The following is a 25,274-nucleotide window of genomic DNA, read 5'->3' as shown; positions in this document are numbered from 1 at the left end:
GGTGTGTTTTGTGTGCATGTGGATGCGGACATCAGGTTTTGGAGATGTACACAGGCAAACATCTGGGAGTATTTCCCCTGATACATTCAACAATAATTCCCAACTTTGAGGAATGAATTAGAACTGGTAAAAAGGGTCTATAACTTTTATTATTTCATGCCTTTAAATCATTTTAATTGTGTATATTGAGCTTTTAGTTAGGTATTCTGTAATTCTAAATTATTTACACTATCATATTATGATGAATTTTTATTATAATTATGAAGTTCTAGGGAAGAAGGATTAGCAAATATTTCCTGAAATCAGAAAAACACTATATAAGTGGTTTTTTTTGTTTGCTTTAATCTTCCACATCTAGAATGAGGATATTAGGCAAAACAATCTAAGTAGTTGGTAACATTATTGTGAGTAAAAAGTGTTGGTCTATTTGTTCCAAGAGGTCCTTTCACATCTTTTTGGCAAGTCCCAAAACTCCAACTGTGATTTTACTTTTTCAAACAAAGTTAATTTGAGAATCTCTAGAATATAGGAAGCATTCAATAATTTCTTGTTAAGTAATTTGTTATTTAATGAGTACTTGAAAGGCTGAATTGGTGAATGCCTGAATGAATGAATTATAGATGGGGAAAACATTAACTGTAAACCAATAGAAATTGTCTCTGAGAAATACTTGATGGTAGATACAACGAAGACTTTAAAACAACTGTTTTGAAGGTGTTTAAAGAACTAAAGGAGAAATCACAAAAATTATGTATGAACAAAAAGGAAGTAACAATAAAGAACTTAAAAACTTAAAAAAGAAACAAAAAAGAAATTCTGGAGCTGAAGTAAAAAAACACTCAGTAGATTAGAAAGCAGATTTGGGCAGACAGAAGAAAAAATGAGTGAACTTGAAGATAAGACAATTGAAATTGTCTAATTTGAGGAACAGAGAAAAAAATGAAAGAAGGTGAACAGAGTCTAAAGAACCTGTGAGACACCATCAAGTGGACCAATATATACACTGTGGAGGTCTAGAAGAAGAGAGAAAGAGGCAGAGAGAATATTAGAGGAAATAATGACAAACATTTCCCCAAAGTTGATGAAAAGCATGACTATAAACATCTAAGGAGCTCAATGAGCTCCAAGTATTATAATCTCAAAGAGATCTACACCAAGACACATTATAATACAATCATCAAAAGACAAAGACAAAGAGAGAATCTTGAAAGCAGTATGAAAGAAGAGACTCATTACATACGAGGAATCCTGAATAAGATTATCAACAGATTTCTCATCAGAAACTTTAGATGCCAGAAGGCAGTAAGCTGATATATTTAATGCACTAAAAAAGTTTAAAAAGAAACAAAAAAGAAACTCTAGAGCTGAAATAAAAAACTCAACCAACAATCATTGAGTTATATACATTAAGTATATATAGCTTTGTCCATGTCAATCATACCTCAAGAAAGCAGTTTGGATAAAAAATATTCCTATGTCTGGCAAAACTGTACTTTCAAAGTGAGGGAGAAATACATTCTAGACCAGCTCGGCAAGAAGTGCTAAATTGAGTTCTGCAGTTTGAAATGAAAGGACATTAGTAGCACAAAGCTGTATGAGAAAATAAAGATCACAGTAAAAGTGAATATGTAGATAACTAAAAAGTTAGTATTGGCAGCTCACGCCTGTAATCCCAGCACTTTGGGATGCTGAGGCAGGCAGATCACAAGGTCAGGAGTTTGAGACCAGCCTGGCCAGTATGGTGAAACCCCGTCTCTACTAAAAGTATAAAAATTCTCCAGGCATTGTGGCGGGCACCTGTAGTCCCAGCAACTCAAGAGGCTGAGGCAGGAGAATCACTTGAACCCAGGAGGTGGAGATTGCAGTGAGCCGAGATTGCGTCACTGCACTCCAGCCCAGACAACAGAGTGAGACTCCATTTCAAAAAAAAAAAAATTTTAGCATTATTATTACTTTGTTTTATAACTCCACATTTTGTTTTCTACATAATTTAAGAGACAAATGCATTTAAAAATCATTTGATTATATTTCATATCTAATGTATAAAGATATAATTTTGTGACATCAACCACTGAAAAGCATGGAAATGGAGCTAAAAAGAAACTGTATTTTTGCATGTTATTGAAGTTAAGATGGTATGAATTTAAATTAGAAAGTTATATCATTACAACATTAAATATAATCCCCATGGTAACCACAAAGAAAATAGCTATGGAATATACACAAAAGAAAATGAGAAGGTAATTACAAAAAACCCAGCTATACATAAAAGAAGATAGTAATACAGGAAATAAACAAAAACAAATGGCAAAATGACAGAAGTAAGTATCATCAGCAATAACTTTAAATGTAAATGGATTAAACTCTCCAACTCAAAAGACAGGAATTGGAGGAATGAATAAGACATGATTCAACTATATGCTTTCTACAAGAGACTCACCTTAAATTCAAATACACAAATAGTTTGAAAGTGAAAGAATAAAAAAGGCAATTAAATGAAAATAGTAACCAAAGGGAGAAAAAGTGGCAATACTAATATCAGACAAAATTGATTTTAAATAAAAAAGTGACAAAAAGAACATTATATATTAATAAAAGGTTTATTACAGGAAGATATAATTATTATAAACTTTGACACGCCTGATGATAGTTCATGAAAATATATCAATTTTGACAGAATTCCAGGTAGAAGTAAAAAAATTCTACAATAATAGAGACTTCAATACCCACTCTCAAGAACAGACAGAATAATCTTCCTTTAAGTAATGAAATAGAGGACCTGAGCAACACAATAAGCCAATTAGATCTAACAGACACATACAGAACACTCTACTCAACAATAACGGAATACACATTTTTCCTCAAGTGATCATGTGACATTATCAGGGCAGGCCATGTGTTAGGTCACAAATTAATTCTTAATAAATTTAAAAATATCGATATCATACAAAGTATCTTTTCTGAACACAAGAGGATGAAGTCTGAAGTCAATATGAAAAGCAAAACGGAAAAGAAATCACAAATTTGTGAAAATTAAACAACATAACCAACGGATCAAAGAAGAAAGACAAGAAAAATTAGAAAATAAATACCAATGAAAATAAAAATACAACATACCAAAATTTATGAGACACAGAGATAGTAGTGCTAAGGGGTAAATTTATGGCTATAAATACATGAAAGAACAGAAAGATCTCAAGTTGAAAGTTTATTTTTACAACTTAGCTTTGTGCTTGCCTTTTCCAATTTACTAACAGAAGAAAGAAAATAATAAAGATGAAAGCAGAGATAAACAAAATAGAGAACAGAAAACAGAGACAGTCAATGAGACCAAAAAGCTGGTTCTTCAAAGAGATCAATAAAATTGACAAACCTTCAGTGAGACTGACTAAAATAAATAGAGAAGACTCAATTTACTAAAATCAGAAATGAAAACACCACTACTTATTCTAAAGAAAGAAAAAGGATTATAAGAGAGGAATATGAACAGTCACATGCCACCAAATTGGATAACTTAAATAAAATGAGCAAATTTTTGGAAACACAAAACCTACCAAGACTATCATTACCAAATGGGATTTATTACTGGAATGCACTGATTTTTCAACATATAAAATCAATCAATGTAATACACTACATTAACTGAATGAATTTAAAAAATCATATTATTTTCTCAATTGATTCAGGAAAATTATTTAACAAAATTCAATACCCTTTCATGATTAAAAAAAAAAAAAACTCAACAAATTAGGCATAGAAGGAAATTATTGCAACACAGTAAATCCACATATGGAAAATCAACATTGGAGATCATACTCAATGGTGAAAGACTAAAAGCTTTTTCTCTAAGATCAGGAACAAAGCCAGGATGCCTGCTGTCACTGCTTCTATTCAACATAGTACCGGAATTTCTAGCCAGAGCGGTTGCTTGAAAAAGAAAAGAAAACTGTCAACACTGGGAAGAAAAAAGTAAAATTATCTGTTTACATGTGATGTAATCTCATATGCAGAAAACCCTAAAGATTCCACAAAAGAATAGTTAGAATTAAACAAAATCAGCAAAGTAGCAGAGTACAAATCAACTCATGAAAATAAGTTACATTTCTATACATAATCAATGAGTAATTTTAAAAGAAAATTAAGAAAATTCAATACATAAAAAAATCAAAAAGTATAAAATATGTAGAAATTACCATAACCATGGATGTAAAAACTTATACAATGAAAACTATGAAACATTGGTGGAGGAAATTAAAGAGGACCTACATAAATTGAAAGTTGTCCCACATTCATGGATTGGAAGACTTAATAGTATTAAGAGGTCAACACTACCCAAAGCAATTTATAGACTCAACACAATCCCTATACAAAGCCCAGTGATATTTTTTGTAGAAATAGAAAATCTATCCTAAAATTCATATGGAATCTCAAGGGACCCTGAGAGTCAAAATAATCTTGATAAAGAAGAACAAAGCTTGAGGTCTCATACTTCCTGATTTCAAAACTTACTGCTAAGCTACTATAATGAAAACATTGGCACTGGTCAAAAAACAAAAAAAAAAAAAACAAAAAAAACCAAAAAACAAAAAAACCCAGACATAATCACCAGTGAAATAGTCAAGAGCCTAGAAATGATCACATACATGATCAAATTGTTTCTGATAATGGTGTCAAGACCATTCAACAGGGGAAACGAAAGTTTTTTCAGCAAATGGTGCTGGGAAAACTGAATATACATATAAAAAAGAATGAAGTTGGACCCTTGCCATACCAAAAATTAACTCAAAATGAATCAAAGGCCTAAACATAGACCTAAAACTCTCCAACTCTTAGAAAATTAAATAGAACAAAAACTTCATTATATTGGACTTGGCAATAATTTTTAGATATCACACCAAAGGCACAGGTGAGGAAAGAAAATGGGCAAAGAACCTGTGTAGACATTTTTCCAAAGAAGATATACCAACAGCCAATAAGCACTTGCAAAGAGGCTCGACATCATTCATCATGAGGGAAATGCATATCAAAACTACAATGAGATGCACCCTCACACCCATTAGGATGGCCGCTATTTACAAAAACAGATGACAACAATTGTAGGTGAGGATGTGGAGAAATGGGAACCCTCACGCAGTGTTGGTGGGAAAGTAAAATGGTAAAGTCACTGTGAAAAACACTTGTGGAGGGTTCTCAAAAATTAAAAAAAATACCATTACTATATGATTCAGAAGTTCCACTTCTGGGGTATGCCCAAAAGAATTGAAAGTAGAGTGTTGAATATTTGTATTCTCATTTCTATAGTAGTGTTATCACCACAGCTAAAATGTGGAAGTAACCAACCCAAGTATCCTTCAGTGGATGATTGGATAGGCAAATGTGGTATATACATACAATGGAATATTGTTTAGCCTTAAAAAGGAAGGAAAAATCTGGCATTTGTTACAACATAGATGAACTTTGAGGACATTAGGCCAAGTGAAATAAGCCAATCAGACAAAGGCAAATATATAATTCCATTTATATGTGGTAATTAGTCAAAATTATAAAGGCAGTAACTAGAATGGTGGATGCCAGAGACTGAATATCTCTATTGATTAAACACTAACTCCTCATTTCCCCTTCTCTCCAGTTTTGCAAGATGAAAACAGTTGTAGAGTGGATCATAATGATGGTTGCACAATATGAATGCAATTAATGTCACTCAACTATACACACAAAATGGTTAAGATAGTAAATTTTGTATATCTCACCACAATACAAAAATTAAAAAGAGAACAAAACGAAGCACAGTAGTCAGAGGTTGGCCACTCAGAAAGACTACGACAGAGAAAGACAGCTGGCTAATCCTCTGCGACTCTTCAGGTTTCCAGTGAAAACATTACAGTGAGAAAGTTCTTGTGTTTTGAAAATGCAATGAGTCTCTTAAAATGTAGCAGATTAGGCCTATTTTTAAAAACACATTAGTATATTTTTACCTCGGGAGGTAGGTTCAGGGATGGGGAGCTTGTTTCTTATTATGCTTTATTATTTACACACACACACACACACACACACACATATATATCTCACACATTTTCTTTTATATATGATAAGTATCAAATAATAATACTTTTTCAAGAGCTTGAAAAAACCTGCAGTTATGTTTTGTTTATAATTAAATTATTCAGTAAATGTTAGCAGTGCTTCCCTCATGAATTCCTATGTTGATAATTTCCAAAAAAATTCAATGTTTGGTTAAATTAACTGGCTTTTCTGTAAGTTTCCAATAAACTCCAGAGAAGTAGTTCTTCATTGTTTATATTAATTATGCTTTAATTTTCAAGAGTCTAAACATTTCCTTTTATATTATCAAAGCTCTTTGTACACACACATACACACGCAAATACACACACACAGATTCATTTTAAATACTCACAAATAGCTTCTTTGGCAACCTTGATCTCTCTGAAGCTTACGAAAGTAAAACAAATTATCCAAGATATTAAAGTAATGTCAAAATATTCAGGCATTAAATATTATGCATTGTATTTCTAAATGAATTCCCATATTGTTACTCAGAGAATTTTTATTTTGATTTTCCCACACTTCAGCCTGGAGTAGTTTTCAGGTTGCCCAGTCCAAAATTGATCAGAGTAAGTACCTATAAAATGGCAGTTGCTTTGAAATTAGCAAGTAGAGGCAAATAGTGAGGGACAGGACTTTAAAACTATAAAAAGATAGATTTCTGCCATAATTTTCATACAGGCCAAAAAAGCTATTAATATGAGTGTTTAAAAATCCTAAACTTACAACTAGATGTCAAAGTATAATAACTGAGGTCTATTCTGAAGCTCTGAGTTATTAAGAAAAAAATTATATATATTTTGTGTAAAAATGAGATGATACACAATGTGTTAGATTTTTAGCCAAATGATTTTCATCAGAATTTATTACATTGTAAGCAAGAAAATGTTGGCACTTACAATTTAGCTATTCAAAATAATCTATTACTAGCACCAATTTTATCCCTAATATCCTTGGTTAACAGACTTCCTTACATATTCATTCATTGTCCTTTCTGAAAATGGTTGGTCAAGATTCTAAAACACTCAGTTCACACAGTCAGCACCCAGAAACATCAAAAACTGATGCTGCTTATACATCCTGATATATTAATCATTTTTTCTTAACACAAGAAGCTGAGAAAATCAAAACTTCCTGTAGAGTTTAAGTGCTAGACAGAGACATGTTGGCAATAGTCAATGAAGAAATGATAAAGCATAAGTAAAACCAAAATGATAAAAGGTGAGAAATACATAGAAATAATTAAAATGCTTCAATACAACAGTATCTGTTATATTTTAATAGCTATTACAGCTTCCTAGGCATCTGAACTGTAATCACACAATCAATGCTACGTGAATAATATTTTTGGCAATATTTGTTTGACCAGATAAATGTCAAACTGTATAAGAGATAAAAATGAAATGCAATCAATCAGTATTAAAATTGTTTTGTCAAATTTTACATCCAACCTTCCTTTCATTAAAATAGTTAAAAAGCAAACAAAATCATTATATTTTGTATATGTTTGCCTAAATATTATTTAAGTAGTATGTCCCTCTCCCCACCTCCAAAGGAGCTATCTACTATTTCTTTTTTCTTTCCCCCATAGCATTTACCTTCATTGTATGCATAGAAGGCAGTCAACGAAAGCTATATGCAAAGCTTTGCTATTTTTTCCTCACCAATGGTCAAGTTATTCCTCAACATAAAATCTCTTAGAAGAACTGCCATCAAGGTATTATACAAATGGGTTGTTTGGCTTGAAGAAAAAAAAAGTGTAGCATTAATTCCACAAACATGTACCTAATGTGCCAGTGCCACTGTAGTTGCTGAAGATAGCAAAATAAAGATGTCAGTTCTTGGATTCAAGGAACTCAGAGTCTCATGAATGGGAGAGACTAAAACAATTAATTATAATATAATGTGGTAAATGTACATGCTCTATATACAGAAGAGGGAAAACCAGTCTAACCTGAGAAATGAGGGGGAATTTATTAAGACCCACTTTTAACATCATGAAGAAAGAGTAGAATCTAGCCAGAGGTAATTGTTTTATTTCAAACCAATGAAACAATGAGATAATGAGTTGGGAAAAGTTGACAGCATTCTTGTTAAGAACTAAAACAAGACAAGGATGCCACTTTTACCCATCCTATTCAACACAGTACTGGAAGTCCTAGCAAGAGCAATTAGGCAAGAGAAAAAAATAAAAAGTATCCAAATTGGAAAATAAGTAAAATTAACCCTGTTCATCGACGACATGTCTTACAGCTAGAAAACCACAAAGGCTTCACCAAAAAACTCTTAGATTTGAATAAATGAATTCAACAAAATGTCAGTATATACAAAGCCAATGTACAAAAATCAGTAGCACTTCTATACACCAATAACAGTCTAGCTGTGAACAAAATCAAGACGGCAATTTCATTTACAAAAGGTACAAAAAAACCCTAAGAATATATTTAACCATGGAGGTGAAAGATCTTTGCAAGGAAAACTACAAAACATTGATGAAATAGTAGATGGCATAAAATGGAAAAACATGCCATGCTCACAGATCAAAATTAATATAATTAAAAATGATCTTACTGCCTGAAGCAACTACAGATTCAACTACCAATGTCATTTTTCACAAAATTAGAAAAAGCAACTGTAAAATTCATAGGAAACCAAAAACAAAACAGAACAAAACGCCCAAATAGTCAAAGCAATCCTGTAATCCCAACATTTTGGGATGCCAAGTTGAGTGTATTGCTTGAGTTCAGGAGTTTGAGACCAGCCTGGGCAACATGGCAAAACCTTGTCTTTACAAAAGATATAAAAATTAGCCCCATGTGGTTGCATGTATCTGTGGTTCCAGCTACTTGGGAGGCTGAAGTGGGAAGATCACTTGAGCCCAGGAGACAGAGGTTGTTATGAACTGAGACTGTACCAATGCACTCCAGCTTGCACGACAGAGTGAGACCCGGTCCCAAAAAACAGTGAGCCTAAGAATAAAGTCACTTCTGTTGCATTCTATGGGTCATGCAGGTAGTCAAGGCAAGCTCTGATTCAAGAGAAGGGAAATCAGCCAGCACCTCTCAATTTGCATTTATCTCTCTTCTACCCCATCAAGTTTTTGGAGATGATGGATATAAAATAATCAAGGATGACTCTCAGATATCTAACATAAGTAACTGGGAGTGCCTTCTACTTTAACAGAGATGATAGAAGGACCAGACTTAAAGAGAAAGACAATGAGTTCTTCTTTGAAGAATAGGAGTTTCAAAAAATAATAAAGATAATATTGATCTACGTATTTAATCATGATTAAATATCACAGCATTTTATAAAAAACAGGTTCCTTGGTATTGCCGATCCTAGGTCTTTATGACCTAGTCTTGGTGTTTTTTCCTAATTTCACCTTCTGTCCACCTTGATTTATGATCATTTATTTTGCACTTAGTATATTCTAAGCACTGTTTCAGGGATTGAAATTGCACTAATAATCAAATCAGGTAAGATAACACTTAGATACACGTGGAGGAGGATAGATAATAAACACACAAATAAAATTATTTTGGATTTTGGTAAAGGTTGCAAAGATAATAAAATTGTGATATAAAAGGGAATAATGGGTGGGAGAAAAGGATACCAATGGGATCGAGTGTTCTGGAAGTCTTCACTGAGAAGGTGATAATATGAGCTGACATCAACAGAGGAACCAGCCACACTTGCCCAATAGAGAGAAAGTGAGGGTAGAGGCCACGGGTTTGGAATGAGGACGGAAAGGTCACTGAATGTGCCTCCATATTTCATGCTCTTCTTTGCCTCCATGAATCTGCACAGAGTATTTCTTCCTTATATGCCTTTTTCTAACTTCTTTGCCTGAATAAATCCTATTTTTCCACCGAAACTCAATTAAGGTGTTTTATTTTTAGGAAAGTCTCCCATAAAATCTCAAGGTTAGAAATATTTTCCCGGGCTTCAATAAGGTGGCTCTTGGAAATCTCACTTTATTATCTAAGCAACAGCAAAATTCCAGGTTTTAGGAAACTTCTGAAAGAAATTTGAACTTGGCCTGGGGCTTGCTGTCTTCTCATTTTGCCATTCTTAGTCTTTGGCACCAAAAATACACTTTTTGTGGAATTGCATTTAGAGACAGAGAGAAGATCTCTGTGGTGGGAGCTCCAATCCTCTCTGTTAGCCTCCTCACGTGCTCTCTGTCTTAGCTACCAGCAAGATTTCCAGCTTCATCCCAGTGGTCAAAGAGAAGGACCACGTGTTTGAGATGATGGATATGCTAATTAGCCTGAGCTGATCACTACACATTCTATGTATCAAAACATCACTATGTACCCCAGGAATAAGTACAATTATTAATTGGCAATTAATAAGATAAAAAGAGGAGACTAAAGACAAGGGTAAAAAGAGGTTTCGGGGCTACATGTCTCACAGCTGCCTGGGAAAATCACTGTTCATCGATAAGGGCATGGAGAAAAATAACAACAACGTCCATCATTTAACACTTTATCAGTGCTGTGAAAAATAACAACAACAACGTCCATCATTTAACACTGTATCAGTGTTGTGAAGAATTTTATTTTTCAGCAGGCTTTTACAAACAAGAAGGGAGCTAGCAAGGAACTATGGAGGATGGGCTTAGTTTGCTCCTTCTGTGCATGCAGAGGGCTTGCTACTCCATGTTCCCTAACACTCCGAAGAAGAAAGGGAATAGGGCGTGAAACAAAAACCATAGAGCTATGTGATTGCTTTCCCTGTTCTATACCACCTAGAAGCCATCTGGAAACACACAGCTTCAGAATTCAGCTTCAGAATCACAAATCACCAAATTAAAGCACAGACATCATCAATCCTAGAGAGTTTTACTGTATGTCTTTGTTTCTAAAAATTCAAACAAAAGAATTAACCTCCATTTAGAAAAATTATGACTATGCCTAACAGGGTCAAAGATTAATGAGGGTGAGGAATAAGTAAAAATGTTCCCTCTCATATGAGAAATTTATGAGAACTTAAGCAGAAGTTTATATCTCAAAATCAACAAGTTTCTTGAGAACTATAACGTTTCAGTTCCATAAACTTCCAAAAGACAGAAAGCCAATAGATTGGCTTTCTGTATTTTTCCAGGAAATACGTTGAATAGAATAAGCTGTTAAGCCCGTAACTCTAAAAGCTGGCAATTCTTGTGCTTTGTGATGAATGACAGAGAAAATATGGGTCACTAAATAATGACCTAAGAGAAAATAACCCTGAAGTATAAATGTGAACATTTTTACAACAGAAACAAGAGAAAGCCTTCTCCGTCACTGACGAACTACATGATTGTATCTGAATAATGGAAACCTAATGATCTTATTGCTAGCACTTACTTTCTTGTCAATCATCATAGTCAGAAGTACCAGTTTTATGCTGAAAAGCAATTCATTTGAGGGCCAAGGGAAGGTATCCAATACACAATGCAGTTTATCAAAGATATTATCATTAGCCTAATGTTTTTGATTCTTGTTTTTGCTAAATGAAAGCTGTATCATAAAAAGCTGCTTATATACATTTTCTCAGGTGAATAGAAGAGTACACTTCCTTGAACATACATTTTTAAATATTTGTTTAAAGCAGTATCAAATAAGTTTTTATATCTAATTCAAAACTAAAATTTGCTGTTTTATGCTTTACAAGACACACTTGTCACTTCTTAAACAGTGCTGTTTAAAAGGACAAATTTATGCAATGTTTTGGACACACACAATTTCAAATTTAACTGTGAGAAAAAAACACTTTCAGATAGGAATTAGAAGACAGTGGTTACATGTAACTTAATTAGCTGTAAAGACACTCATGCAGATTGAATTCCAAGCTCTAAAAACCTAGTGTTAAATTAAATGCCTAATGACTTGTCATAGTTTCATGACCCAGTCTGAAAAGTACTGAATAGGCATCTGCTTCTGCCATTACAGAGTGGCAGGCACTGAGAGGTTTGGTCCCCAGGAGCGGGTGGGGTTAAAGCATTAGGGATTCTGTGATCCATGTTGCCTCTGCCTAGCAACAGCAGGTGTGTGCACAACCATGGAGAAAAGAGAGGCAGAGGTTCAGCAATCAGTCACTGAGCATGCTCTACAGAACAGCAGGAGAGAAAACTAAGCTACAGGAATTCTGCGTTATATTTTTCTTCTACAGACTTCACAATTCACATCGCTCAGTGTAGTCTCATGTATGAAAATCCTTTCTATGACTATAGCTAAGATTCTGAGGTGTAGCAGTCAGGTTCAAAGGACATACATAACGAATGCCTACAGTATATTTTAAAATGCCATTCAGATGGGCAAGTTAATATCAAGTATGTACTACACAATGTAAGTTGCTTTGAAAGCCTATAATGGGAAGAGTTATTAAAGGCTGGGATGAAGTATGTATTATTACTGTTTTGGTGACTATATATATCTTAATAAAGATAGTTTGGAGTACTTCCTATACCAATAGACTTAAGAAAAACAAACTTTTCCTTTCTTTTTTCTTTTTTTTTGAGACAGGGTCTCACTCTGTCACCCAGGCTTAAGTGCAGTGGTGCAATCATGGCTCACTGAAGCCTCAACCTCCTGGGCTCAAGTGATCCTCCCATCTCAGGCTCCCAAGTAGCTGGGAGTACAGACACACACCACCATGCCTGGCTAATTTTTTTATTTTTATTTTTTTGCAGAGACAAGGTTGCACCGTGTTGCCCAGGCTGGTCTCAAACTCCTGAGCTCAAGCAATCCGCCTGCCTTGGCCTCCCAAAGTGCTGGGTTTACAGACGTAAGCCAGTGTGCCCAGCCAAAACTTCTTTTTGATATTCAAAATAGTAATGTAACCCACAAGAAACAGTTGAATGTTTATAACAAGTATTAAAATGTTAAATGATGAAGCTAACACTTTCCTACAATTTCTGCTGCATGGTATATAGTGGAATCAGAAAATCATGCATTTTCTGCATATGCTTAGCCTTTCATATTGGGGGCCCAGGAACAGACAAAAAATAGTAGTAGTAGTAATAATAATAATAACAGATAATAATAGATAGCCACTCTTTCATTAGCAAATATGCAAGGAAATATGCTAAGCTCTGTACTTGCATTATCACATTTCATCTTCACAAGGCAACCTATTTTAGGGAAGAGAAAATAGAAATGCAAAGGATAAGTTGTCCAACACTACATCCTTGGTTACGAACAGAAAAGAGCATTATATCCAATTCATAGACCTTATTTATTTATTTATTTATTCTATTTTATTTATTTGACGGGTCTCATTCTGTCACCCAGGCTGGAGTGCACTGCTACAATCTTGGCTCACTGCAGCCTCAACCTGCCTGGCTGCAGGTGATCCTCCCACCTCAGCTTCACGAGTAGCTGGGACTACAGGCACATGCTCAGCTAAATTGTTTTTTCTTTGTAGAGACGGAATTTTGCTTTGTTGCCCAAGCTGGTCTTCAGCTGCAAGGCTCAAGTGATCTGGCTTGCCTCGGCCTCCCAAAGTGTTGTGATTTCAAGAATGAGCCACCACAACCCACCTGTTCTTTTACTTTTAATATGATATTCTATTTGAACCACAGAGAGATGAGTTACTTGATACCATTAAAACATTTTCCCCATAGTTCCTAGACCTTTAGATGATCAGAAACTTACATGGAAGAAGATCTGTCTATTGTGTATGTACTAGGAATGGAGAGGTTTCCTTTCTCTATGCCCTAGGCTACTTTTCCCAGGACAGGGAAAATGTTAATGTATGAGCCCTTTCCTTCTATGTGCCGATCAACAGCCATCAATAATTCCCTGCCTGGTTGTCTTTCCATTCCCCAGGTCTACTCCTCCATTTTAAATAGGATATTGATTTCCTACCAGACTATTTCGTTTTGAAGATAGGGAAAATAAAGAAATGAAAGCTCTGAGAGTCCTGAGAGATGAGCAGGATGTACAGTAGGTAGAGAGGATGGCTTCTGGTTCTGGGAAGCCATAATAGAGTAAGGAAATGGCAGGGTGGACAGTGAGGAGAGGAGAAAGATGGGAAAAATTTGAAATAAATTTCATGGGATGTCATGAGTGCAAGGACTTATTGAAGGCAAATTTCTGCATGCAAAGTGCTATGTTTAAAAACTGTCCGGGCAAGTTTGATAATCAGACACATTTGGGAGCCATTGTCTTCTCTACCTGAGAGAGTCAAGGAAATCTACAGAAGCTTGAAGTCAGAGGCGAAACCTTAATCGATAATTTTAAGTGGTGCTCAACCTTGATTGCACATTAAAATTATCTGGAGAGTTTGAAACTCAGAAAGTTTCAAAGATGTGGTGAATATCCCAGATGTTCTGATTTAACTAGTTTGAAAGTGGGATATATGCAGCAATGTAGTGTTTACAAACTTCCCAGGTGATGCTAATATGATCCAGATGAAACCCATTGCAATAGATGAACAAAGAAATAGGGCCGACCTCAAGAGATGCCTGATATAAAGGCCTAGAAGGGGAAATACTGCAACAATGTTATTAATGTTCCCACTTGGCTGAAATATAGACTCTAAGCAGTGATGGTGGGCATTCAGAAAGGTAAAACTGAAAAATTTAGGCAGAATCTACATAAGACTGCTGTGGCAGTTGGACTTTATGTGATAGACACTACAATGCTTAACACAGAACTCTAGTGATCAGATTTGCAGTCACCCAAACTGAGGGTTTCTCTGGGCTTGGGATTTTCAATTGTATAACTGGGAAAGTTTTTCCTAGATCTGCCTTTCCAATAAATAAAATAAAACAAAAACCTTTAGCAGTGTTGTGAGTAATGTTTTGGAGGAGGTTAATATTAGAGGCAAGACATTCAACTGGAGAAGCAAAATGTGAAAACAAATAATAAAAGGAAAAATCAACATTTCTAATAAAAGAATGTTTCTACCATACCAAAGGGAAAACAATAACTAATTTTAACCGGGGTATAATTTAAGGGAAGGTTTTTCAGAGAAAGTGGTATTTGAAGGGACATTGGAGGACATGAATCTTTTCAAAGCAGTTTAAACATAGAAGAAGCATAAGGGAAAAGGACATGGTAATTGAATCTCATTCAGATAACCCAGTGTGTTAAATAAGAAAACCAAACTAAGGAAAAGGCTTTACCAACTTTACTTACATAAATGACTCAGCTATGAAGGGGAACACTATAAGGACTATGGTGTTTTCTCTCATGTTTCTCCCAGGAGTCTCTTTGCTCTCCTTCTCTAAGAGTTATTTGATGCCCATGAGAAAAAGTCTCCATAGCATGACTTTTTTTGTTTTTTTTTTAGATGGAGTCTCGCTCTGTTGCTTAGTCTGGAGTGCAGTGGCGTGATCTCGGCTCACTGCAACCTCTGTCTCCTGGGTTCAAGCAATTCTCCTGTCTCAGCCTCCCGAGTAACTGGGATTAAAGGCACCCACCACCACGCCCAGCTAATTTTTGTATTTTTAGTAGAGACGGGGTTTCACTTTGTTGGCCAAGTTGCTCTCAAATTCCTGACCTCATGATCTGCCTGCCTTGGCCTCCCAAAGTGCTGGGATTACAGGTGTGAACCACTGTACCTGGCCAGCATGAGATTTTCAAACTTATTTTTTAAAACTTTTCATAGTAAGAGATATTTTTCCCCAAATTATATATAGTCTGGTATGTCAGCTACAGGCATAACAAAATATGAAAGGTATGTTTTACACATCCCAGATTAAACAAGAGTGAAAAAGGAGAAAAACAAAAGATGAAGACAGTCAGTGGTTAAATGGTCAGCTATGCTGTCAAATTTGTAGCAAGTGCAAAGGTCTAGCATGACTGCTGACCAGACACCAAAATCCACTGGATCTAGGAGGAGAGAATCACTGTTTCCCAACACCAATCCAAGGTCCTTATGAGATAGAAAGGATGCAACATTATCATTAACTTATCTGTGTGATTTTTTTAAAGATGGGTAGGGTACAACCTTGAAGGTTAGTAATTTCAAATCAAAAAATATGTAGAGAGAGATGTTATTGTCCCTCAACTGCTAACAGAAGCACAAAATGACATCTTGCTATAGATCTCAGATATGTAGATATCAGGTAGATAAAGAACATGAGTGGTATTTTTAATTTGTTTGTTGGTTGATTTTTAATATGAAGTTCATATTGTAGTAAGATTGCATTTAAATGATTATTTATTGCCTTTTCAAATAAAATTTGAATTAACCTGTTGGCTTGATAAACTTACCAAAAAAGAGTTTATAAAATAAAGGCCATGATATACAGACAAGTATGGTTCTAGGCAGTTTTAAGAAAACACAGTCTGCAGTGTCTGCTCTATTTGTTATTTAACTGGTTTAGCACTCTTGCGATGCACCCCAACTCTCACCCAAGGTGTCCCTTGGTTGTTAAGACTATACCCTATGTGTTTCCTGTGTCCCTAGATTCTCCCCCACCTCCCCTGTCTCCTTTCTGACAGCAGTCTTGTTTCTCGCTTCCATATCAAGGGGTTTGAAATAAATCAAGAAACAGAACCAAGAATCTTGAGATTAAGAGAGCTTTAAGGAGCCTGTAATTCTGGAATATTCCAAATCAATTTAGTTTACCATGCCATGGATAGTGTCTGATTGACATGAATCTCTTCATATTTTCTCCATTCCCCCAACACTGGATAAACAGAAGGTTAGGAGGTCATGAGCAGAGGGCTGTTCAAATGTTGATTTTTCTCCTTCTTCAACAATCCCATTAATGTATGGGACAAAACCCAGATTAGTTCCAAAGTTTAAGCTAATGTTGCAAAGCTGCTGAAACACCTTCATGAAAGGGAAAGACTATATATATATGTGTGTGTGTATGTATGTATATATGTATGTATATGTGTATATATGTATATATACACACACACATATATACACACACATATACACGTATATACATATATATCTTATACTATTTACTGTGTAGAGATTACTTTTCACTTAAATTTGAAACGCTATAGAGAGTTTGAATTGTAATGTTTTTAGACAGAATAATGTATTTCCTTTCTTTTATTGTTATTCAACATCTAGGCTACTCTGCCTCTTAGTTACTTCACAATATCGTGAATCGTGTACTTAAAACTAGGGAAGGTCTTTGCTGTAAAACATAGTTAAGAAGTGCATTAAGCTTCCCATTCACCTTTAGTAATCTTACAAATATTAGGCAAGAGGAATGACTACATGAAAGTAATTTTAACTGCCACAGACTCTGCATCTGCAAAAATCATGCCAGAAACCAAAGGACAAGTTCTTTGTCTAAGACATGTCCTCAGTCATACCTCGCCTTTATGTTACACTCAGGGGAAGAATCAGTTTTAAGGGTATGACTACATGCTTTTTGTTTCCAGCTTCCTTTGATATTATTCATTTAGATGATTGACATTGGGATGGGAGTGCTTGGTCAAGGGAGCAACCTTAAACCTTAAACCTGTCCCATCGCAGAATGGTACTTGAAAGATTTTTGTTTGACACGGAAACATAAAAGTGGAATAAGAAAGAAAGGAAAAGCAGGCTTCACACTCTCTGAAGAAATCAAGTCCTTCATCACAATGTGAAAACAAAGAAAACTTCACATTGAAATGCAAGGCTTTCATTACAGGGGAGCTGAGTCATAAAATAAATTCATGTGCTCAACGAAACTAGGCTAGTAGCTTCAGTTTTCTCAGGTTTACCCAGTGTTCGGCAGGATGATGTCTGGGTGGAGGCAATATGGTGTGATGGTTAGAGCAAAGTTTTTGTAGTTAAGATCTGGATTTGCAATCTGGCCCCAATATTTAACAGAGTAACACTGCACATTATATAACCCTCTGTGACTCTGACTTTTTCATGAAAAAACCAACAACAAATAGTTCATACTTCAGAAGTGTATTTGGAGGTTTAATATAATAAACAATGCAAACAACTTAACCCAGTTGCTAAAATACATTCATTTGAATTGATACAAGATGTTTGTTCTACTAATATATGATCAATACAATTACAGCATCATTAGCCTAGAATTAATAGAAATAATAAAATTCTTCTTTCTATGATGCTGCTGCTTAGAAAGAATATATAAAATGAAAATGTAAAAATATCTCTGGCATGTAATTAACACAGCTTTCCCTTTGGATGAAATTAGAGAAGTACCAGAACAAGTCTGCAATCAGATCCTGGCAACATTAATTGTTTTAATATGTTTATTCATAAGGAAACTGTTATTAGGAGATTAAACTAAACAGTGCAATTTATTCAGGCAAAGAAACATGCAGGGAACCATCCAGATCTAAGAGCATCCGTGACTTCATTCAGGTGCATTCATCACCTAGCACCTTCTGTATGTCAGGGGCTACAGTATGACTGGTGGGTAAGATGGATGTGTTCCTGACACCGCCTAGAGGAGGAGATGGAAAAGTAATAACACAATGCAATTTAAGGTGTGTATAATGAGGACATTTATCCAAGAGAGTCTACGGAGGGGTTTGCTTCATAGAATGCTCCTGGGGTGAGACAAGACGTGAGATGATCTTTAAAGAGTGTGCAGGACTTAGGTATGTGAATGAAGGTTAATGAGAAAGCATTCCAAATCCTGAGAGATGGACTAAAGACAAACCTCAGACTTGTTTAGACCAAATCAAGGAAAACTTTTGGTAAGAAAGATATGAAGCAAGACATGCTAAAGCAGAGTTTTCTTTAAGGCACATGATCTTACCAGAAAACCTTTAATATTTGAATTTAATAATTTCTGAATAACCTAAGAATACATGCTGTAAAACACAACTTATGATTGTAAAAGGTATATATGAAAGTAAAATGTTATTCCTGAATTTTTTAAATTATGCTATCAGTTATCCAATGTTATTTTGCTTTGGGAAAATCATCAATCTGAGAAAAACATACTCTTTGATAGTAAATGCAAGATACTTCAGAACAACTGTGTAAGAATTTCATTTTCATTTTTTTCTCCATTGAAATCTCAAAACATTTTGAAAGGAAAAAAATACCATACAATGTCTTTTAAAATTGTATCTTTTGGGGAGGATTGCTTGAACCCAGGAGTTTCAGATCAGCCTGGGCAACATAGCAAGACATCATATCTACAAGAAAATTATCTTTTAAAAAATAGCACTAATTCTTATTTTTTTGTTACGTGCTAGATGTTTTTTGCTATCCTTTATCTTGTGTTATTAGGCTCTATCACCCTTCCATAACTTCATATAAGCAAAAATACAAACATCTTAAGAGAAGTGTTAGAAATTATCAAATGTCTTCCATTGCTTTGCTTCTTACATACTGAAGATGGGATTAGAGTTATGGCTTTTTCATAGGTTTTGACATCGAATGCACTTTTTATATTTATAACATATACAGAAGAACATAAGCAAAGAAAACATGTTCAGAAAGGAAGAACATTTTTAGTGGTTCAGGAACAAAATGGAGAACATATATTCAATGTTTTATTGTCTCTCCTAATAGATGATAAGCTGTATGAGAGCAGAGACCTGACACCAGGGAATCCCAAGTGCCCCGTGCGTTGCCTGGAATGTGTTCTGTGAAATATATGTTGAAAGAGTTATTAAGGAAATTAATACATGACCAAAGTGTATTAAACGCTTTTTAGTTAAAAATATAAATATAAACATGCAAAATTCAAATTACAATTTCTATCTCGAACAACTCTTTAACAGGAATTTGGCAGCGCCAGTTAATGTAATATCATTGACAGCATTCTGTTATGAGGATATGGTAAAGGAGTTTATGAGTATTTTGTTCCCAGGCTTTCACAAAAGTTATTGTGGCCAAAGATGACGTTAAATCAGCTCTGATGGCATGACCAAAATGAATGCAGGCAAAAAATAAATCTGAGTTCATTCACTGGCTGCAGAGAGACCTAAAGAGCAACAGGTGAGCAGAGCAGGCTGATTCTGGGTTTTCTGTTTCATTTCATGAATTGCACATCTTGGGAACTTTATTCCATTCAACGTTTGTAGGATAATGTTAACACTAACAGCTATGGCATAAGAGAAAATCTTTGCAATCATCGTGTCGATTCTTTAAACCCCTTCTCCAAAGAAAAATTAAAGAAAGCAAAGCATACTACTGTGCTAATATGGATCTTTAAGAAGATTTAGGCCACATCGATATCTCAATATCGTTCCAGTCTAAAGCCTATAATGACTTCTTATCTTCCCATTTACCAGTTTGAATATCTTTCATCAATGTATCTTATCGTGGTACAGTAAAATTATTCTAGTTCATTTAAAATGTTAGATCTCTGAGTCTAAAACATAAAAACCTAAGAAAATGAGTTAATACTGCTGACATGGACTCAAAATAGCAAAGGTGATTTTAGAGTTAGAGGGAATGGACACAAAAGACGCTGTTCACTTCACTATTAAGGAAAAAGTTCATTTCACCTTGTTTCTGGCTCCCGTAACAACCAGATCAGCTTAACTAATCACATAACTAGAGGAAAAAATTGAGAAAGCAAATTCAGGTATCTTGAGCCTTGAGTATTTAGTGAGTAGCAACAGACAAAGCAGCCAGGGCTTACATGGGATTATCAAGGCCAAATTCAAGAGAAACTGAGTACATTTTACAATTCAGAAGTCTTTTACTTTTTCTCTTTCGTTTTTCATCTTACATAGCATTTCCAAGTATTGTTCTGGAATAGAAAATTGCTATTATTTAAGGGTGAACAGAGAACCAATATTTTCTTCAGATAGAAGTAAACAGTCTTTTGAGAACTCACTCAAACACAAAGCAATTATGCTGGGCGATTAAGGGTAAGAGGTATGAGATTACGTTATTTAACATAGCATTTTTAATTTATGGACATTTTACAATAAATTTATTACTCCCTTGCAATGAACTTATTTGGTTTCTTATTCCTGACAAATCAAAAAACTGAGCAAGACATGAGAAAAGTTTTAGTACTTACATCTGCTATTGTACTAAAGTATTTTATTTTATTAAGAATTTATAATAATGTATTTATTGATATAAATAAAACAATACTATATAATTTACTAAGAGTCTTCACACATCCACATATTTCACACTTCCTAAAAGCCTATGAGGAAAATGTTGTCTATGTATACAGCTGTCACAGAGCACCTGTGGGGGATTGGTTCCAGGACCTCATGCAGATACCAAAATCCATGGCTGCTCTAGCCCTGCAGCAGTTGGCCCTACAGGATCCATAGATAGGAAAAAATCAGCCTTCCATATCTGAAGGTGCCACATCCTATGAATGCTGCACTTTCCATCCACATTTGATTGAACCCAAGGATGCAGAACCTGCTGATACAGAGGGCTGAATCATATATATTTATTAAATCCATTAAGCAGGTGAGAATACTGAAGCTTAAGGAAATCTATCTGTGACCCTCTAAAGTTACAAGACTTATAAATAGCAGAGCCAGAAACCTCAGTCTGGACATACTAAAATTCATTAGCTTTTCCATTATACCGTACTCAATGTGTACATTTTAACACAGAGGCCAAAAACATCAATTATTAAACAATTTATTACCACTCTTCAATGTGATTCATAATTATTAATCCAGCAGACAATAAATGTCATCCACTTACAGCTGAATAGAAAATGCTCTAAAACTCAAAACTAATTTTGTGAGTAGCAGTTTGCTTCGCCGTGTGTGATTAAATTCTATGACATTTTGATGGATCAAGTCTGGCAACACTCACCTCTTTTTGACGGTACTTAATGGCCAATTTTAGTCTTGCAAGATCATTTCCACTTTGTTCTTCTATGAGACTATTGTCATCTCGGTAATTAAGAATGATTTCCAGTTCTCTGGAACTTCTTGTCTGATCCAGTAGGTCCTTAGCAAATTGTTTGCACTGCCGTGACAGCTCTTCATACTCCGACTTGAATTCATTTTCCACCTTGCTCAGTTCCTGAAGCTCCCAACTTAACTGAAAGGCTGTGAGAAAAGGATCTTCGCTTGACAGTGCAATGAGAGAGGGACTGGCCAAGGCCTTGTAGATGTTGAGTCTGGAGCGGGAGTGACGGAGGCTGTCCACATCTGAACTGGACACGCATTCCACACAGTTACAGCGGACCTCGTGCGGTCGAGGCACCGAGACTCCTTTCTGAACCAAGAGTTTTATTATCTCGTAATTGTTTGTATGGGCTGCCAAAATGATTGGTGTAATGTCCGGAGTGAATTCAGAGAACTGCTTATCAAGCAGTATAGGAGGCACCTAAAAAAAAAAAAAAGGCAGAGGTAATGAATGTTTATTCACTTGTTCAAGCCCATGAATCTCATATACCATGCTACAGCAATATGGAACAGGGTTCATATGCCTTTGGCCAGTTCTTTTTTTTTTTTTTTTTTTTTTCAGGAGAGCTATGGCCTTTTCCCCTACAAAAGACGAGACAAAATTGGAAAAAAAACTTTCTAATATGATACATTATTCTTTTTTTAATCTGAGTTATGACATTTTACAGCATTTTAAAATAGGTGGTTATGGAAACTCTTTACTTGATGAAAGTCTTTCTTTCTTTTAAATAAGCCCAACTTGTGTTCTGGCTGACAACCTTTGCTTTGCTTTCTCAGAGATGTTGACTCCTAAATAATCAAGAAATACACTCCACGTTATGCACATGTACCCTACAACTTAAAGTATAATAATAATAAATAAATTTAAAAAAAAAAAAAAAGAAATACACTCAAAAACAGCTAATGATTTGTTTTAAACCCAAGCTCTTTCTCTGCAGTAGAAGTCCTTTAATTCCTCAATTAGTTCTTGTCTTTTGTTTGTTTTTACTGTGTTTTAGCTTCTGCTTTCCTATCATTCAGCCTAGTGACTAAATGTGGCAATAAAAATAAGTGGGCTGGCCTCATGCTTCCTCTTTTCATCTGTGCTTTTCGGGTATATTTTCCAGATGACAAGAGGTGCTCCATAGCTAGCATTACTGTTTTATTAGAAATAAGCCAAGCATTGAGTCAAGTCAGCAATGTGAATTCCACTGAGTCAGGTCACCAGTGTGTTTATGCACGACTTCCTTTGGGTTATACTCTAGGGATGGTAATGATGAAAATAATAATAGCCGCTATTTAGTAAGCATCTGCTAGGTACATTAACCCTCACCCTTTATTATTCACATTTTATGGATGTAGTTCCTCAGTGAGTAAGTGGAAGGCCTGCAATTTGACCTGCAATTTCCATATACTTTAAAGACCTTATATAATAAACACAGATTCACCTGTCTGACACCCAAGCCTGAGTGAATTGCACTGCACTATGTTGCTTTAGCACTTTTAGTTTTTTATTTTCACTGGCACAAAGCCATAGAGGCATTTATGGAAAGTAAATGCTACATAAGGGCAGTTAAACAGGCATGGCAGAAAAAATGATGATGCACGCCACATTGAAATATGCTGCTGGAAAAATGAAGGAAACCACAAAAGGATCAGAGGAAAACCATGTGGAGAAAAATGACACTCATGATGACATTTCACTAATGCTACTTTTAAATATAGGTACATTTTTATATGTGGATAATTACATACATTTTAAAGTCATCTGGCCATGTAGGATATCCCTTGGTTTCACCAGAAACACTAAAGATAGTAGGAATGAAATGATCTGTTTAACAGTTCCTTTACAGAGGTATGCAATTATTTAATAGTGAAGATAGTAATCAACACTTTTTGAAATGTGCTTGTGAATACTGGGGTGACCACACTGCCTGTTAAGATAGGGTTTTACATTTGTGTACTTTGAGGCCACTATGAAGGCCTAATAAATAAAGATTCCTTGGTCACAAGCACTGCAATCTCGTGTCAGTAAATCTGATAACCAAGATGGCTACTAAGTGATTAAGGTTTGTCAAGTGGATGCAGTGTGCATCTGCCTGACAAAGTGAGAATTCACGTCCCAGGTAAGACTGAGTGGGACAACTCGAGATTTCATCGTGCTGTTCAGAATGGTACAAAATTTACAACTTAAGTATTATTTCTGGAATTTTCAATTTAATATTTTTGGACCACAGTTGAGTGTTGGTAACTGAAACTGATGAAAGTGAAACTTTGGATATGAGGGGACTACTGTACTTTTAGTGTTTTCTGTGGCAGACAATGAGGGAAGACAAAACAATGTAACTAAATAATTTCCTATATTAGATGTATATTTAAGTGACAGATGTAATTTGCAGGTAATTTCTGGCTTCACTACAATTTCATCTTGTATTTCTATGCTTTTTAAGCTGTTAAGAATTTTAAATGTATTAACCTTAAAATATATCTTTGTAGAATATTGCAGAAAATTTTATTTTAAAAATAAGTATAATATATCCATACTGAATAGCACACATTTTTTTTCAAAAAATAACAACGTAGAAGTATTAAAGAGAGATATAGTAAGTTTATTAAAATATGTGAGAATATACTAAGAATAAGTCTGCTGTTTGAGTTTTAATACTCAATAAATCATTGCATATTTTAATTTTTAAAAATATAAGAACATTTATAACTATAAACATATCTAATTTTTATCTCTTATAAGAAGCTTTATTTTTGAAAACGATTTTTGAGTGGAACTATTCTATAGATCCACTCATAAGAATTGATTGGTCAGTAATGATATGGTTTGGCTTTGGGTCCCCACCCAAATCCCATCTTGAATTGTACTCCTCATGTATAGAGGGATATAGTTGGTGAGCAGTGATTGGATCATGGGGACGACTTCTCCCATGCTGTTCTTGTAATAGAGAGTTCTCACAAGATCTGGCTGTTTGATAAGTATCTGGCACTTCCTCCTTCTTGCTCTCACTCTCTCCTGCTGCCATGTAAGATGTGCCTTGCTTCCCTTTTGCCTTCTGCCATGATTATCAGTTTCTTGAGGGCTCCCCAGTCACATGGAACTGTGAGTTAATTAAACCTCTTTCCTTTATAAATTACACAGTCTCAGGTAGTACCTTTACAGAAGTGTGAAAATGGACTAATATAGTAAATAACTATTTTTAAATTATATAATTATAATTATTTTAGAGCTTACTCTTACTCTAAAATGTATTCTAAATTTAACATTATATGTTGTCTTTACCACTAATTGCCTGGCACCCAGCTGGTCATAGAGTGTTAGACATCAGGAACTGATTGTCTTAGCTGGACTCCACGGGGGACTCTGCTGGGACCCTGACTGAGCCAGGCAGGCAAAATATTAATGTTTATCTAGGTCTCAGGAGACAGGTTTGCATCCTCTCC

The 25,274-nt window shown here is 35.0% G+C and overlaps 1 protein-coding gene across 6 annotated transcripts in view; it reads right to left on the bottom strand.

Annotated features, from left to right (window-relative positions):
- Window positions 1-25,274, bottom strand: part of TRPC4 (transient receptor potential cation channel, subfamily C, member 4) — a 251,741-nt gene that overhangs the window by 86,809 nt on the left and 139,658 nt on the right. For 5 of the 6 annotated variants that reach the window (XM_011992974.1, XM_011992973.1, XM_011992975.1 and 2 more), the window contains exon 3: window positions 21,748-22,266. The exons of the other annotated variant lie outside the window; for it this stretch is intronic. In XM_011992974.1, the coding sequence (XP_011848364.1) occupies window positions 21,748-22,266 (519 nt within the window). The remainder of the gene's footprint in view (window positions 1-21,747; window positions 22,267-25,274) is intronic. 6 annotated transcript variants of the gene reach the window in all.

This window comes from Mandrillus leucophaeus, unplaced genomic scaffold (assembly GCF_000951045.1).
Source record: "Mandrillus leucophaeus isolate KB7577 unplaced genomic scaffold, Mleu.le_1.0 Scaffold421, whole genome shotgun sequence".
NCBI classification, from domain to species: Eukaryota; Metazoa; Chordata; class Mammalia; order Primates; family Cercopithecidae; genus Mandrillus; species Mandrillus leucophaeus.
Note: the sequence above shows the minus strand (reverse complement) of the source record. Positions and strands in the feature narration are given on the sequence as shown.